Below are 18393 nucleotides of genomic sequence, written 5' to 3'. Positions count from 1 at the left end.
GGGGAAGGTAAGAGAGAGAATTACAAAGAGGGCACAAATATTGTAGGCAAGGGCCAAGGGGACCAGTCAATGTCCTCACGGCAAAGTGCGGTGCCACCTCGTGGCCACTCCTGGGTTCCCTTCTGGTCCAGCAACTTGGACTTCCCAGGATCAGAGGGGAGGGAACCCAGGTGAGGGAAAACACTTCCTTTTAGGAAACGAAGCCTTTCCATCAGTGGAAGCCACTCAAAAAAAGAGGCAACAGACGCCAAGGTTTGCCCATTTTTATTTTTTATAAAACAAGCTACAAATAGTCTCCCTCCCTCCTCACAAAGGAAAACCACACAACACAGCCTACACACATGTGAGAGAGAGGACGCCTGGGGGAGACTCTGAATTTCTACGAGAAGGCACCTTCTCTGTGTTCACATGCTTCCTCCAAGCCAGAGAAGGGGGCTGGGGTCTCCTGGAAGGTCCATCCAGCTCCTGCACGCTGAGGTCCTGGTCCAGGCTAATGGGTGAGGGCTCCCTTTCCACCTTACATGTTGGGATGGGGCCACCGGTCACTGCTGAGACAACCTCTAGGACTTTCACCAGGATAGCAAGAACCTTCAGATCATGTCCTGAGAAGGCCACGTTCCTCCCCCCTGGGGCTCTCCCCCGAGCAGGGCCTTGAGTGGGCCAAGGCCTCCCAGGCCCAAAATGGGATACACAGTCTGCCAAGGCGGATGCACATATAGGAATTCTAGAACGGGATACGAGATGAGGGCACATTTCCAAAAGAAATCTGATAAGGACACCAGTCCTGGGCTACCCGGCCACCCTCGCTGCCACCACAGCTGCTTGTGGGAAGAGGTACCAAGTGCCACTGTCGCCCTCTGTCTGAAGGCTGTCTGAAGGGCCATGGTCACCTGGGCAGGGGAAGCCGCGTGTCTGACCCACAGGCTTGGCCGCCCACACTGGAACCCTGGTAAAAGGTCTGCGGAAAGCTCGGCCTGGATCTCCCCATAGCTGGTTATTATCCCTGCACTTCGAGGGGAGGCAGAAATGTGAGGCCCAAGATCACTTTTGCTTCTGGGATTGGCCTCAAGCCTGGAAGCCCTTAAGAAGCTTTGAGGGAAGAGGAGGAACCTCAGTCTTGGGATTAAAAAAATAAAACCATTTAGTTACCAACAAGGTGACCAACCCAACTCCTCCCTCAGGCTCATGCTGACCACTGAGGACGGCAGGGGAGACAGGCGAGGGGAGGTGAACCCCTCTGACCAGGCTGCGCTGGGAGAGCTGCTCTGGAAGCCTCCTTTGTGAGTTTGCAGGAGGTGAGGAGGCCTCCTGTTGGCACCGCCCTCACCAAGGCAGGCTTTCTGTCCTCTTCCCTCCACTGCTTAAATGGTAAACATCTACTACATAAAGGCCCCACTGTGTGTCTCTTTCGTCTTTGCCTCCCCTCTCATGCTCTACATGGAGTAGATGCTAAACATGGGTGAGAACGTTTCAACGGACCTAACGCGAATCTTCTGGGGAAAATGTGCTCAGGGGGTCACTAGGATGCTGGTGGACCCACAGGTTCTGGGCCACCTGGGGTCTGGATAGCAGGAACACATGGGCATGGGAGAGCTGATGTCCATCCTGGCTGTTGCCCTGCCTCCAAGGGCAACTCCCATCTCTCCCCAACACAACCTCCCTTGAGAAGGCCAACCAAGTGACTTGCCAGCCCTCACAGTTATGGCATGAGGCAGTACCCTCCTCCCACCGGAAAAGAACAGCTGGAGTCTGCAATATAATCACAGGGCTCCCATCTATATGCACACAGGGGTCAGTCTCCAAATGGAATCCAAGTGGGCTGCGGATAGAGTCCCGGGTTCTAGAAAGCCGGGCCATGTGCCCAGAGCCCCCGCAACCCACAGCAGGGGGACGGAGGGGAATTAACAAACAGCAATGCGAAAGCCTGTACAAAAGAACTATACAATTTACATATATATTTATATACAGTATATAAATCTCTTTCTTCTCAGTCCCAACAACACCCTCCCTCCCAAAAAAAAACCCTAAAAGTTGTCAGTAGCAGATCCAAAAACTTAAAATAAGAGAGAGAATAAACAGTCTTTCTTCCCTTTCCTTTTCCCACTGTGGTATTTGATACTGGTGTTTTAAAATGAAACCAAAAAGAAAACACGCAAATAAGAGTTATTAAAAGTGCAAACACGGTGGGCACCACTTATGTTACATGGGATGTGGCCGGGCTGTGGGCAACGTCAAGGGTTAGGTGTCTGATGATCCATCCTGCGTCCCTGGTCTCTCCACCTGCCCTTTGGTTTTCTGCTCCTTAGACGAGGCGTCCTATTGGGAAGAGGAGGTATAAGAAAGAGGAAGTTAGAGTTGAGTTTATAAGAAATCCACCTACACATAACAGTTTCCTCACAAGAGCAGCCTTTTTCACCCGCTGTTAGCTATGGGGCTGGGCAGGACATGAGTAGCCAGACTTGCAGATAAGCCTATGTTTTACCAGCCCATCCTTTGCCACCATGAGCCATCACAATGGCACCCGAAACAAGTTGGGCTCTCTCCCCAGAGAGAGAGCTAGGCTTTGCCTCGTAAGCATAGTTGGGATTGTACACTCTGTACAACCCATACTCCTCCTAGATGCCAGCCCTTCAACTTGGGGCTGGGGCAGAAGTGGCAGGTGCTTGTTTATAGGTGTAGATGGCAGGATCCTCACAGCACTAACTAATCTTTCTCTTGTGTCCACAGCAAAAAAATCAAAAACAGGAGCCTAAGTTTCTTGGCCAATCCCTCCACTCCTGCTGCACTACCAAAGCTGCATTAGGGGACCCACAAAGGGTACCCTAGAAAGAAGGCAAGTTACTGAATGGGTTTGTGCCTGCTCATTGTCCCTGGGGGAAGCTGCCAAGACTGCCACCCGCAACAAATAGGCATATTTGACACTCGAATGACCTTGACCCAGAGAACTTGAAGAGCTCCTTTTATATCTGGGTCCCTGTCTCCTCTAACTCCCAAAATGAAGAATAGACTTGAGAAAGAGCCAGAGTTGTGTGGCCATGCTTCCTGTTCTGTGGGCGTCGCTGGCCCTGTTCTGCCTGGTGAGCCCATTGCTGGCTAACAGCTTTAAACAAAGTCCCTTCTCCATAAGGCCAGGCCCCCACTGGGTGTCTCTTTGGAATCCTCTCAGCTATTAGCTAAGAAAGGCTTTGATGCTGATGGATATTTGCATAACCTTTGTGGGTCCTGCTTCTCAGAATGTCAGAGGTGGAAGGAATCTTAGCCATGATCTGGTCCAGTCCCTTCACTTAACAAATCTGGAAACTGACGCTCAGGCAGTTGAGTGACTTAACCAAGGCCCAAGGCTTGTTCTGCTAACACCCACTCCACTTCATAGGGTGCTCATCAATTTTGGAGACTTCTGCAGGGCTCAGGTCTCCCAAAGGAGGAGTGGGGAGCTGAGAGACAAGCACACCAAGAGCTGGGCCAGCTCACATGACCTCTGGAGGCGATGTGACTTTGTGCATGCCCCTTAACCCCTCTGGGTTGATCTATAGATTGGGAATTTGGACCACAGCTGCTCTGCCTCTCTCATAGGATTGCCTTGAGGATCCACCGAATTCATGGAGGCAGAGAAACGGCTTTGAGGAGTATAAAGTACTGTGGGAATCCAAGCCCACCCACTGGTCACATGAACCCACAGATCAATGTCCCCCCACTTATGCTAACATCCCTTAAAACCTGAGGAAGAGAGACAGAAACAAACTGGGAAAGACAGAGTGACAAGCACAAGGCAGGCAGGTGGGAAGTGGCAGAGCCGGGTTGCCTGGCTCCCAATCCCAGCTTTCCCTTGCTCCACCAGCAGCTGCTGCTCTCAGTGGTGAGCGGAAAGGTGTGCATACGGAAAGAGGGGCCGCCTGCCGTCCTGCCACCATGCTGACGGTGACGGTTCTCAGAGAGAACATGCACGGCAGTGGTAACCAGCTCTCACCTGTGAAGGTCACTGAGCTGATCCCTTTGCCTAAGTCACGTCACTTGATCCTCATAGCAACCGTGCATGATAGTTATAAAAGGATAAAGTTATCCCCATTTTATGATGATGTAACTGAGGCTTGGAGATGGTACAGCTTTTCTGTGGTGAAGCAATCTCAGACCCGCCTATCTGCTTCCAGAACCATGCTTCTACCCACCAAGGAGGGCAGTGGGGAGGGAAAGCCTGAACCCGGGCCAGGCGGCATCCTGGGGCATTTCAAAGGAAGAGCTGGCATTTTTTTTAAATGGAGGGACTACTCTCCACCCTGCCTGCCTCACAGGATGGTGACAATAATCCTGAGGAAGATGCTTTGCAAACTGGGGAGGACCAGTTAAGAAAGAGGCACAGCCCTCAGAATGTCTGGCCTTTTCCTGCTGTGCAGAGAATTCAGGCCCCCAGCGAGGAGCTGGTTGGTAAAAACACCTGTGTGCATGAGGCATTTCCAAAAACTTCAGTCCCTCAGACTCAAAGCTCCACTCACCCCCAACCTCCCTGTCCTTCCTCATCCCCTCCCATGCCCCCGCCGGCATGCAAGCCCCTCTCCGCCCACCAGAGGGCACCGCATGATACCAGATGACCAACGCATCAGCTCCATTCCCTACGTACCATCTACCCAAGTGGCTTTTCTGCCGCTCCCCAGAGCAGAGGGACTGAGAGCGGCCGCCTTGGTCCGTGGGTGTGTTCCTGTACTACTACTAATTTCTTTCATACATTCACCATGAACCAAGTACTGAGCTAAGTTCTTCACATGCACCATCTTGTTATATCTTCACATCAAATCTGTGAGGTGGAGACTATTGTCTCTATTTTGCAGATGAAGAAATTGAGGCTCAGAGAGTCTAGGTAACTTGCCAAAGATTACAGAGCTAGTAAGTGGCAGAGCTGGGTGCTTCCTTCAGGTCCTGTGCATCAGCCGGGATTGGCAGACACCTGGTGCCTGGCAAGGCTTCAGAGGAAGGCCAGGGAGGCTCCCAGAGCTCTGTGGACCTGAGGTCCCCACACTTGGCATAGACCAGAGCTAGCAGGACAGGAAGGCAACTGAGGGCAGAGTCACTATAGACTTCTGTGATTCCATCCTCACGGAGCCCAGAAGTGCTTCCGGAAGCCTGGGGTCTACACTACCACTAGGTGGTTTCTTTCCAGTATAGGTCCTCTACCTGTGCACAGATTCCAAGTGTGTCAAAGTGTGATGTCACCTCAAGGGGCAACCCCCTCATCCATACATTCAACCATTTGACAAGGATCTAATGGATTGCTCCTAGGTGCCATGTACTGTGCTAGAGGTTAGAATTAAGAGGACACAGTCCTGGCTTCAAGGGAGAATCAGAAAAGTAAACTGCAATGCAGCATGATAAGAGCTACTGACAGGCAATAATCTTGTGAAGAAGAATAGTAATATTGAACTTCTATTGAGTTCTTTCCATGTCAGAGGCACCATGATAAATACTTTCACTTATTGTCCCATAGAATCAGCCCAATAGCCCTATTAGGTAGATACTATGGTTATTCCCATTTTACAGATGAAGAAACTGAAACTCAGAATGGTGGAGTGAAAGAGCTAGTCTGTGGCAGAGGCAGAGTTTGAACCACGACACTGCACTGTGTCCTCCAGGAACACAGAGAAGCACCTTCAACAGACCGGAATGCCCAGAGTGATGACGTCACATACCCCAGAATCAGGGCCAGAATCCAGTGGTGGAGGGGGCAGGTATTGAGACTGGGTACCTTGTGGTAACTCAGCCACTTCCCATGCTACCCTTTGGATTTACATTATCAATCAAGGGTTAGAACAAGGAGAAGCCCTGATGTCTTCTCCCTAGTCAATCTCAGCTTTTCTAAAGCTCCTGTTCAAAATTAGAATTCAGATGGAATTAATTCCATTCCATTTCAAATGCCAGCATCACCCAAATCGGCATCTTCAACCTAGACCCTTCACTTGCACACAGACCCACTCATCTTTCAGGTACATCCAACTTGACATGTCCAACCATACTCGTCGTCTTCCCCTGTTCCCCCCTACGCCTAGTCTGCTCTTCCTTCCATGTTGCCCATCAGTGACTGCCCACCCTCCAGCTGCCCAAATCAACCTTAATCCCTATATCCACTCAACCACCAAGTCCTGCAGTTTTACTTCCCCTGCATTTCGAATCCACCCTTCTATTTATCTCCACTGTGTCTTTCATAACTCAGGCCTCCATCACCTCCTGCCTGGACTATGCCTGAGTACTGTGCCTTGTTCATCTCCAATCCCTTTCCCACACTGAAGCCAGAATAATTTCTTTAAGCAAAGCTGACCCTGTTCTTTCTCTCACTGACTCTGTTCCATACCTTTCCACTGCCCTTATAAAGTCGAAACTCTTTCTCCTTGCCTCCTGCCGCCTCCCCTCTCCCACCACCTTCAGATTTGCATTTCATTCACAGTAACATCTTCCAGGTCCTCTAAAACTGTTTCTTCACCTCTACACCTTCATTTGCCTCAATTTAGAACATTCTTCTGTCCCCTCCCCTCTCTGCTTGGCCATCTTCTTAGGTGTGTGGCCCTGGGTGAGTGGCCTCTCACTCTGGGCACTCCCGTGAGGATGCTTCTCCATGCTCCCACAGGACACAGGGCAATGTCATGGTTCAGACTCTGCCCCTGCCACATCCTTCCTTAGGTATTGGTTTAGACCAAGGGTTGGCACACTTATCTGTAAAGGACTAGATGGTAACTATTTTAGGCTTTGTGGGCCATGTACAGTCTCTGTCATACATTCTTCTTTTCTGAAAATTATATCCTTTTACAAATACAAAAACCATTCTTAGCTCACAGGCCAAAGCAAAACAGGCCACAGACTAGATTGGGCCCCTGGGCCATGGTTTGCTGACCCCTGGTTTAGATATCACTTCCTTCAGGAAGTTTTCCAAGGCAGTCTGCCCCTGAGCTGATTGAGGTGCCCTCCATATGTTCCTGTAGTACTCTGCCCTTGCTACACTGTGATGGAGATGATTAGGTGTTCACCAGAATCCATGCTCTCCTCCCCTTCCTGGGCTCCCAGCCTTCCTTACTGTTGGGTGTGGTCTGGTGACTGAGTTCCGGCCAGTGAAATCTGAGAGGTAATGTGCACCACTTCCAGGACTGGCCCACAGAACTCCCCCACAGGCACTGCTCCATGCTTTACTCCATCTGCCTGGCTGGGGATGGAAATGACCCCCAGAGTGACCTTGGGAACCACACACTGAAGATGGCAGAGTCATTCTCAGCCTGGATCAGAGTGACTGCAATCCCCAGTCCTACTCCTTTCCCTACATACGCACACACACATACATACATCATGACCCAGAATCAAGCTGAACTATTACATGGGAAATACAAAAAAAGGTCCGCTGTGTTGAGCCATTATAAGCGTGGGTCTACTTGTCACTGCAGCCTGGGCCTATCCTCATACACTCTCATAGCATTATCACACTGTATGTAAATGCTTTAATATGGTCTCCTCTGTAGACTGTGTAAGGATAGGGACCTTACCTGTAAATTCACCCACTCTGTCAGGCATCTAGCATGAAGCACAACATACTCCCAGTAAATAGTTGAATAAATGAGTACCTGGGATCTCATCCACTGGGGGAACCTTTGGTCCCTGTGCCTGGAGGGGGAAAGTAATGGAAGGCCAGGAGCACAGGGGCGAGCACTCACCTTCTTTGCTAACACCTAGGCAGCCCTTCAGCTCAGGCAGCGAGATGACCTTGTCCTTGTTCAGGTCACAGTAGTCAGTGAAACGCCGGGCACATTTCTTGGGCTTGGCTTTCTTCTTCACATAGCGCTTGAAAGGCTTCATCTCTCGCTTGTTAATGTCGTTGCTGCTGTTGCTGTCCAGCTGGCTGAAGTACCAGTGGACCACTCGCTCCTCCAGGGTGTGGCTGGGGTCTGGCTCTGAGAACCTGGGCCACAGGCAGACACCCCGACCCCAGAGAACACTGCTCAGGATCCTGCAGGAACCATCAGCCCCACTGTGATTCGCTTCCGTGTGGTCAGATGCCAGAGTACTCATGCGGGGCTGCTGGCAGCCAGGTAGAAATGGCTCCTCCAAGCTAAAGACCTCCCAGACCTGCTCAGCCTGCAGCAGAATCAAGCTATCCTCAACTGGAGCCTAAAGACTGGAAGATTCATTTCTTGGGGGTCCCCAAGTGGGTGACCCTTATTACATGAACCTCCTCACCCTTTACCATAGCCAGGAATGTTCTCGTCCAAGATGGGTGCTCAAGACATATTGGCTGGATTTAATTCACCTAAGAAAACCAGAAGTGGGATCCAAATTGTCTTCCTCCTGGCCTAGTGTTCACTGCCAGATAAGCTGCTCTTCACACAGGAACGTGTGCACCCAAACGAACGTGACTATGAGAAAGGATGCTGTGAGTGTGCACCACGCACCGAGCACCAGGCCAGGTCCTGGGAGGCTTCTAAAGTGAGAGGCACAGCCCCTGGCCTCAAGCTGCCCACTGTCTCAGTGACACAGAGCCAAAAACGTGAAATTAACCAGTGACAATTCAATGAGGTGTGAGGCTCCCATGGTCTGCCACTGTTGGGTACCAAGTGCAGTAGGACAGAGAGAAGAAGGCAATTGGGATGGACACAAACAGAGGTCCTAAAACTGGCAAGTCTCAGACCTAGTGGGCTGAGTCTCTCCAGGCCGGGGTTTTAGGTCAGGAGGTCTAGGGTGGGCCCAGGAAGCCACGTTATCTAGAACCCCCAGGGGATTCGGCTGAGAAGCATTGGACTAGAGTAACCAAGAATGCTTCCTGGTGTCAAGACACACAGTAATGAGCATGTCTAACACAGCCCATGTGTATGTGGTGACCATATAGTGATGACGTGTACGTGTGAGATTGTACACATGGCCTACCCAACCATTTTATTTACTTATTTACTTACTTATTTACTTATCCCAACTTTTCCCAAAAAGGATTCAGCATGCTAGCTAATATTCAAGACTTTTAAAGCCAATGATGGATCTATTCCACAGGGGGTGACTGGGGTCTGACCAGAGCGGAGCCACAGGAATGCCATGGCTCCTGCTCCCAGGGCTTGGCACAGAGCCAATGTGGTCCAGGCCCTTGTGTTCAAATTCCTGGGCACTCTCCTTTCGTGGGGGGAATAAGACTGAGGTTGGGAGTTTCATACATTCAAATACTTAGTCTGCAGGGCACTGGGATCCCCCATGTGACCATGATGGGTCAGAGGCAGGGGGAAGAGTGGCTCACGGTTCCACAGGGATCCTAGACCAGGGGTTCAGGGCCTACCGGCACATTCTGGAGCTGTACCTGGCAAGAAAAATATTCTAGGCACTTGCCAATCCCTTGGGGTTCTTCCCTGGGGTTTGCCAAGTTTTCCAGAGGGGCAGGGGACCACTCCTGACCCCTCCCCTCCCCACTCCCAAGTGACTTCAACGTTTAGGGAAAAATAAGTTTCATTACCCAAAAAAGCCAGGCATTCCTGCTAAAGGCCCATTTCTAACTAAGTGGACTGCAGTCTTGGGCAGGCCCCCCGAGGGCACCCAGGACTGATTCCAAGAGAGCTCAATTAGTGGATCTGCCAGCGGGACCTCAGCCTGACAGCTTTAACACAGGGAGTACCTGGGCAAGGTGTGAGGGACTGGCTGCCCCTGGCTCTTTGGGAATCTGCTTAGTCTGCCATGGAAACCAGGCTCTTTGTAATAAGCATGGAGTTATTCAGCGTGGAGCTCAGATTTCTGTCTCTGCCAGTACATGGTATTTCCTCTATTTTACCTGCATCATTCACTCCCAAGCGTGCCCTGCAGGGCATACCAGGTGGTCAGTAGAAAATCTCTACCAGGATGCTTGTGGCACACGAGGAAGGGTGGCCAGCTCCCTCTGGGAGCACCCTGCCCACCTCTGCCTTCCCCTAAATGCAATGGAGGACCCAGGCTGAGGAGAAGAGCCAGGAGGAGCCCCAAGGGAGGTGGTCCAGCCATTCCCACCAGAGGCTTTTTAAGGGGGCCGGGGAGACCCCTCTGCCAGAGGACCATGAGAGGCCCAGGCAAAAGCAGCTCTTCCTTTAACCTTTAGGCTCAGCATAGCGTAATGTCTACCTAGAGGCTGGAATAATAAAGCCTCAGTCGCTGAGACAGGAAGGGATGAGGTCATCCCACCCAGACGCCCTGCCACAGAAGGCTCGCTGCCTCCAACATGTGTTCCTGGGGCTCCTGTCTGTCCAGTGCTGAGCGACTCCATTGATGGAGCTCCCTGCACTTTCCTTAGGGTTGGTTTGAAGCAAGAAGCAGCTCTTCCCCCTACTTGCGACCTCTAAGAGTTTCCTCCCATGCCGGAGAGGAACTGTCATTTGGCTCCTCCTCCCTTTTCCCTGCCTTTCTTCTGACTCTCCCTTCCTGTTCTGTCTCTCTTGTCTAGAGAACCATGTTCCTGCCCTCCTCACCCCCAGCAGGACCTTGCAGCTCCAAGCAGCCATGACTACTGACTTCTGGCCTTCTCCCACCCTCCTCCTGACCCAATCCCTGAGGCTCCAGAGACACCTCCCCAGGAGAGGTCCTCCAAGGCCCCTCCAGGCAGTGCCTCTGGCTCCCTATAACACTGCCACAACTCACAGCCCGCCCTGTGGAGCCAGAGGGTCCTGCCTCTTCCCCCCCTCTTCCCCAGCTAGTGTAGGGCTCTCTGTTCCAAACTCCTCTGACCTCCAGAAACCCACGTGCCCCACCCAAATACCAGAGCCCAGCTCCATACATGATGCTGGCAGTGCCACAGGCCTACTTTGGAACCCAACACTGTCCAAGCCAAGCTCCAAGTAAAGTTAAAGCAAGAATTTCTTAGCTTTGGGGGATCATGGACCCTCCTGAGAACCTAAACAGGCTATAGTCCCTCTCTCTAGAATAATGCAAACACACACAGAACTCTACATTTTTTGGGGGGTTAATGGGCTCCCTAAACCTCATCCAAGGTCCATGGACTCAGACGAAGAACCCTTGATCTAGAGGAGACTCCAGCCATGGCCCCAGAAGAAGGTTTAAGCATGAACCTTCTGGAAGAAGATGCCGTAAGACAAAGACAGTAACAGGGAGGTGTTTGGGAGTAGTTTCCATATTTCTAACAAAACATAGTAGAAAAAAGAAAACTCCTGAAGGTATCTGGTTTAACACTCTGTAAATCAGGTTTCTGGCTTGGCAACAACCTTAAGTCTCAGAGCTACCAAGCTTCATAAAGATCTAGTTAAGACAGATATATCAGGAGTCCTGGTTTAGCCAAAGGCCAGCTGTGGGCACATAACAAAGAAGACACAAGAGGCCTCTGTTAACTCAGGAAAACCTAAGACTTTCCCAGGGAAGCACTGGACAGGGAGGGGCAGGCGGGCCTCCCCCAGAGTTTCCAGGAACCTCTCAAGCAGTCTTTGCTGGAGTCATTTCCATCATAGTTAGATTTCCCACAATTTACCCCTGATCTCAAAGCCATACCCCACTAACCCTTCCAGCTCTGACAGCTTTCTAGAAGTATCCTTTAAAAACATTGGTAACTTGCATTCCCAGCTCTAGGCTAACACTGGCATCAAACTTCTAACCTCTCTCTCATACAAACGCCCACTGGAGATGAGGACTGCTGGAATTCAAAGCCGCTCATCAGACAAGGGCTGGGGACCCTACAGGAGAAGGTGCAATGGTTCCTTAAGATCACTTGACAGTGACTGGCTGGTCTATGCGATGGGCCTCCCTACAGGTAAAGTTCTGCTTCTACTAAAAGGGCTCATGCAGTATGTAGAGCATCCAAGTTTTCTCAGATATGGTGTGAAAAGTCACACGCAAATGATAGCAAATTCCAGAATCTGGAAGACCATGTTTCGGTTGTTTTGGTGGGTGTCCTGTTGACTCCTGTCACCAGGGATGAGGAAACCAACTAGAGCCAGGTCCCTCCCTGGACCCACCCCCCTGAGTCTTCTCCCGCATTAAGAGGTGGCAGGTGCCGCCCTTCTCCTACAGCACTTTCAGTTTTGATTCTGTAGCTTCAGCCTCGCCAGGCCTTGGCTGCAATGCACAGTTGGAGAGCCAGCCTCATTTACCACAAGGAAACTTGCTTTGGCCAAGATCTTGGGCCCAGTTCTGCTGTCCCAAGCAGTTTTAAAGAAGGTGAGATGGAAAGGCCTGGAAGCACTAGCCAAGCCAAGCAGACCAACTGAGCCCCATCTGGAGTTGGGTCCAGGCCCCACCAGCTGTGCAGGCTGCTGGGGCTGGGAAATGCCAAGTCAGCCACATTCCAGCCTGGTCCACGCAAGGCCATCAACAAGTAACCACACTGGGCAGGAAGGAGGAAGCCACAATATAGACAGTTTCTCCTTGGGGGACCATGTCAGGGGCCAGGAAGCTCACACAGCCCATCCCACCTCCCCTCAAAGTTGACTTTCTCTAGAGCCAGGTGGAAAAAGGAGAGAACTTCCCTGCTCGAGAAGACTCTGCCAGCAAGGATCTCAGAACTCTTCCCTGGGGACTGATAAATGCTAATGGGGGCCATGGGAGGGCTGATCTAAGGAGCAGGGGGCTCTCCCTTCTGGAGTCCTGGAGATAATCCAGTCATCCAACAAACCTTCACTGAGAACAGCTATCATCCGATGAAACTTGCAGGCTGCCCCTTCCTATGAACTAGCCATAAATGTTTCCATGGACACCCCATTCTATTTTGCCTATTTTTAGATTTGCGCCACGCTGCTTTTCCCCTCTAAATCAGGCTAGGAGGCCAGAAAAGGAAGTAGACATCTCCCTCTCCACTCCCCGCATCTAACAAGGCCTCCAATCCTATCAATTTCATGACTAAACCCTCCCTTCCCCCGTAGCTTTAGTCCATCTTTCCCCACCTTTCACTCTGGCGACTGCTGTAACCTTCCCGCGCCATCTTGCTCCCCTCCCATCCAGCTTCCATAAGGCCATCAGGATGATTCTTCAGAAATGCCCATCTAATCACGTGGCTCCCTGCTGCCCTCTTTGGCATGAATCACAAGGCCCAGCATGATCCGGGCTCTGCCCAACTCTACAGCGTCATCTCCTGCCTGTCCACAGCCTGACTCCCAAATTTAAACCAGACTTCTTACAAATTCTTCCACAGGCCCTACCTCGTTTATATGTCACTACCCCTAGCGCCCCTCTGCTGAGATGCCCTCTCCTCTGGTCCTTCTAGGTCAGGGCATTTTCCCATTCGTAAGTGAAGATGTGGATCAAATGTGACCTCCCATGTAAAGCCTTCCCTCACACGCCTGCCATCCCCTGAGTCCTGCAGCACTTTATCTGCCTCCATTATAACACTGACTTTATAGCACAATCACGGGATTATATATCTCTTCTTCCAGGAGCGCCTCCAGGCCAGGAACTATGTCCTTGTCCCCGTATGTCCCCAGAACTCAGCCCAGAGCTTACACCAGGGGAGGGTGGAAATATAGAGTTCATACAAAGCCAAAATCCATGCCTGATAGGTGCTGAGTTGGGGGGAAGGAGGCGCCCCCCTCTGCATTGCCCAGGCCTCCTCCCTGTCCCTTTTCCCCACTGTCTCTGTGTGGGACTATTTCCCACTGGCTTCAGCTGATGTCCAGCTTTAATTGCCAGACTCTGAGAGGACGCAGGAGGGATCAGCTGTGGCTTCCTTGACCCCATGCCTGCAACCCCAACTGTGCCTGAGTTCAGAGCCAAAGCCAAAACCCAGGAAGCCTGGATTCCCTAGTTCCTGTCATCAGCTTCACTCCAGATGTGCTGCCCAACCTCCAACTGCCCTGTGCCTTCGCTCTTCCATCGTAGAGGAGGAGTGGCTGGCCAGGGTCTGTCCACATGGCACCCCAAGTCCCTCGGGCCCAGCCAGGGAGCTGTAGGGCCCTGGTGACAAATCAGCACCATGGTGAACTTGACAGCTGGATTTGGCCTCATATTTAGCCTTGCAGTAGTTGGTGGACCCTCTGATGTGTGTCAAGATAAAGATGCTTTATCAAGACATCCCTTTCTGTATCAGACAGGGATCCACACATCCTTCTAGCTGTTTATTAATTCAACAAATACTTGATGAGCACTCACTATGTGCCAGGCTCTATTCTGAGTGTTGGGAGTACAGCAGGGAAGAAGGCAGAACATACTGCTTCTCTTAGGGAACTTAAATTTTCATTGAGTGGGGTGAGACAGACAATAAATACACAAACCAGCAAAACATCAGATAGCGATAAGTGCGAGGCTGAGAATTAAAGAGGTGTTGTGAGGGACAGTGACTGGGCAGCTCCTTCGGATTGGATGGTGTCTGAGAAAGTGACATTTACATGGACAAGCAGGGCCAGTCATGGGAAGATGGGGGATCATGGCGCTTCTTTGTCACCAGGGCCCTACAGCTCCAGGCTGAAGGAGTGACTGGTGTGGATGCCCTGGGCCAGGCAAGATCTTGGTCCGTGTGAGGAACTGAGGAGGACCAGCGGCTAGAGCATAATGATGGGAGGGATATCAGAGGGGGCGCGAGGCCAGCAAGGCCATCCTGCAGGGCCAGTTCAGGTCAAAGGTAGGGCTTGTCTAAACACAATGGGAAGATCGGGGAGGCCTTTAAACCCAGTAAAAACTGGTAACCCTGGCCAGCTACCTCCCGGTATAACTGCTTCTCTCTCTTCCAGCATTCCCCCTCCCCCTTCCTTGATTTCTAACCTATTTCTCAGCTCACTTTGTCTGTCGTAGGATTACAAGTCCAGCCTCTGGGCAACACAACTACCAAATGCAGTTCAAACCTTTCATTCTCATCAAAACCGAACAGTCAAGCTAATACGAGCTTAAAATGAAAAACGTGCTTGGGAAAGAATATTTTTTTAAACTTCTCCCAACTCCACATTATACTTAAAAGAGAGGCTTTTGGAAGAAAAAAATCCTTTCCTAAAGACACACTGGTATTAAAAACATTTATAAACTTCTTAGTTTTTATTTTCTGTGACAATCCCGTCAGCCTATGGTTCAAGGGCAAGGTGTCGATCCCACTGCCCCTGGCCGTGGGGCCCAGCTGTGCTCTCGGCCCTGCCAGTCCACTGCCTGCTGGCAGGACTCAGCCAGGTTGGCACCCTCAGCCTGCATGGAGCGGGGGCCACCCAGTGCCCAAAGGCTGGGCTCCCACGGAAGTACATGGGATGGAGCTGGAAGTCTTATCTCCTTAGGACTGAAGAGCAAGCGCCAGGCAGGCCCCCCTCCACGCAGTGGGCAGTGGCTGGTCAGAGCCAGCAGCTCTCGGGCAGCTGTGGGCAGGAAGCGCCCAGAGCTGGAATTTTTAAGCCCATGTCCCCTCCTCTTTTCTTTTTTCCCTCTCTTGTAATAAGCATAAATTTCTCATATCCATTTTTGCATGAAACAGATATTTTTTCAGATTCTGAGCACAAACAACAGAAAGGGATATAATACTGAGTATTTCAAAATTCACCCCTCCCCTCTTCTTGGAGATATGGACACAGCCCTCTCCGTGTAGACACCCAGCTGCTGAGCACCGTGGGCGCCTCTAAGCAGTTCACGTCTGCGGCTTACCGGCCCATCTCCAGCTCCTCAGACTTAATGCTGTGTGCCTCCTGGTGGGCGGGGGGGGGGGGGGGGGGGTGCGTGGTGGCGGGGCCTGGCTCTACCCACGGGTGAGCAAAAACAGAGCCAGGGCCAGAGACCAGCCTCAGGGCTCACAGGACCATGGAGTGCTGGGAGCAGGCGCCCCGGACAAGCAGTGTCCAAGAGTGGCAACCATGAGGGAGCCCCTGCACGCACTTGGATGTGACATAAAACTGGGTTTTCAGGACAGCAGCCTCGTCCGCCTCAGGATGCAGAACCACTGACAGCTGTGCTCAGAGTCCTGGTTTCCTACACCAGACACACACCCTGTAGTCCCACTGAGCGCCACAGCTCGGGCCCTTTTCCGGGCCTGGGGGCCTGGGCCTGTCATCGTGGTGGCACTCTTTGCCTTGTTGACAACAGCTCTGTCTCTGGGCAGATGTGAGGGGACCAGACCCCCTCCTTGGTGAGCCACATAAGCTCAGAGGCAGACTGCCCATCGCTGCCCATCCCTGCCACGCACATGGTACTTCCTCCGCTGGGCTGCTGCAGGAGCCCAAACACCCCTGACCACAGGGCCCCTGCTCTGCCTCCCCCTCATCCTGGGAAGCACATCTCACAGGCCCTTTGGGACCTGTTTGCTGCCCGCCTCTTCTGTCTCATCTATGACCACTCTCACCTCCTCCTTATCCTCCTCACCCCATCCACCTCAGCTGAGCCAGACTGAACTATGGTCATTCACTTTCTTGAAGTCATAATATTCTTTCCTTTTCCTGGAATGGCTTTCCTTCTTTTACTGGCTAAGTCCTACCCAGGTTCAAAACTCGACTCAGTTATCCCTCTTCCAGCGAGCCTTCTCTGACTCCTCTAGACTAAGGTAGCCAATCCTTCTCTGTTTTTCCACCCCTGGTCCAGCATTTGTCACACAGTTTGTAATTATCTGTCTACAGCCGAGAATCCCCAGTAGGCTGCATTCTTTGAAGGTAGGGACATGCCTTATATCCCCGGATTCCCAGTCCTTCACCCAGTGCTTGGCACACCATGGTGCAAGAGGTACTGAGCAAATGGATGGACGGATGCAGGTATGCATGCTCCAACCAACTGACCTAATGGGCCCAAATAGTGACCGCTGGTGATGCTGGTCACTGGGGAGCACGTGCATTTTGTCCTCATGTCAGGACTACCTTGGCCAGTATACAGCTCCTGACCTAAGCTGCATCTGGCTATGAGAGTGTCCAATCGCACTGCCCAGAGCCCCACGGGACTCTCAGGAAGCCAAAAGGCACATGGCTCCTGGCTTCTCAGAAGAGAAGAAAACCACCAAGTGCTTTCTGCTCCCTCCCTGCCCTGCTTGTCCCCACCATGTGCTCATCCCCCTCCCTGCCATTCAGGACTCTCACTCCAAAGCATCCCCTTTGAGACTAAAGTTCTGGAAGTCTCCAGACACCCCTGGACTTGCCTGTAATCAGGTAACTACAAGCTGGAGACAGGCAACTCCCAAAGAGGGAGGGGGGAGGAGGGGCAGGGAAATTTGGGGCAGAAGGTGGGACAAAGCCATAGCTACATGGTTTCAGGAAAAGGATCGACTCCCAGCCTTGCCCTCCCTGACTGTTCCCCACTCTCCCAGCCTTCCGCAGCATCTGAAAAGTCAGAGTCTCCACATTCCCTGCTGGGCCTGAGTCCTGCTCACATTCTCACCTCCCGCCTCCAGTGGGTGTTGCTGAGTTGATGGCCTGCACCATGTCAGTGGTGAGGGCATCCAGTAGGCTGGTGATAAATTCCATTTTTTTCCCTTCTGGACAGCCTGAAAAATAAAGGGAGATTTGAAGGCAGATGCCAGGTAAATAATCAAGTAAACTTCCTCAAGTACCATTCCCCAAACTCTCCAAGTCCTCCTCATCCAACCAACTCCACCTGGGGAATTGTTTACTGCTCAGATGATTCTCATAACCCTCCACAGCTCCTCCACCTGCAGCCCACAAGGGGCCATCAGACCAAATGGATAACAATGCTTTCAATTTTCTTCCATTCCACCAATTTTTGCTGAGTATCACCTCAGCATTCTGGTAAATGTTAGGGTCCTTATCCTCATGAGTTCACAATCTACTTGGGAACTCAAGCTACTTCCGGCATAGAATGACCAGGCACTCCTACTAGAGTGTGAAAATGCTCCTCTAGAGCAAAGGACCAGGTGCGAAGGGGCACAAGGGCTGGAGAAAACCCCCAATAGTCAAAGTTGACTCAAGTGGACCCACCAGTTTATCCGAGAACCTCTGCTTTCTTTCACTTCTCTCCTCCTCTCATTAAATCTCCCTTATAGATACCATCAACTCCTCTGTTTCTCTTTTCCTCCACTGCACTCTTCCAGCAAAGCCCCAAGCACAGATGAACCATCTCACAGATACACCTTTTCCTAGTCTACCCCCATGAGGTTCAGCATTGCTGGTGTAAACACCACCACACAAGTGGATAAATTCATGATAGCTAGCACCAAGTGGGCCCTCACGACCCACCATTCTCCTCTCTGCAGCAACAATTCCATTCTCTTCTGTCCCCAAACTCTCTGGGTCTCTGGTGAAATGCTCCCTTCTCAGAGAAGCCGGACTCTGAAGCAGATGCTCCCTGTCCTCCTCATAGCACCTTGCTCTTTCCTCTCAGAAGACCTGTCGCCACGGTTCATATACGTCTGTGTTCACTTATTTGCACACCATCTCCCCTCCTATGTGAGCCTCATGTCAGTTTTGATCCCTAGACTACACCCAGTGCCTGGCACAGAGTTGAATCTCAATTCACATTTGTTGAAGGGATGGCTAGAAGGAGATACTCCGGTGCCACGACTCCATCCTCTGACAGGGT

The 18393-nt window shown here is 51.5% G+C and overlaps 1 protein-coding gene across 5 annotated transcripts in view; it reads right to left on the bottom strand.

Moving 5' to 3' along the window:
• Positions 1–247: 247 nt before the first annotated feature.
• Positions 248–18393, bottom strand: part of SMOC1 (SPARC related modular calcium binding 1) — a 144017-nt gene continuing 125871 nt past the window's right edge. For all 5 annotated transcript variants that reach the window (XM_070513883.1, XM_070513882.1, XM_014867213.3 and 2 more), the window contains exons 10-12: positions 17236–17341; positions 7683–7927; positions 248–2316 (exon numbers count right to left, since the gene is read on the bottom strand). In XM_070513883.1, coding sequence (XP_070369984.1) covers positions 2303–2316; positions 7683–7927; positions 17236–17341 — 365 coding nt within the window. In that variant the 3' untranslated portion in view covers positions 248–2302. The remainder of the gene's footprint in view (positions 2317–7682; positions 7928–17235; positions 17342–18393) is intronic.

The sequence above is a fragment of the Equus asinus genome, chromosome 7 (assembly GCF_041296235.1).
Source record: "Equus asinus isolate D_3611 breed Donkey chromosome 7, EquAss-T2T_v2, whole genome shotgun sequence".
Classification (NCBI taxonomy): Eukaryota; Metazoa; Chordata; class Mammalia; order Perissodactyla; family Equidae; genus Equus; species Equus asinus.
The sequence above is the reverse complement of the archived record's forward strand: the minus strand, read 5'-3'. Positions and strand labels throughout refer to the sequence as shown.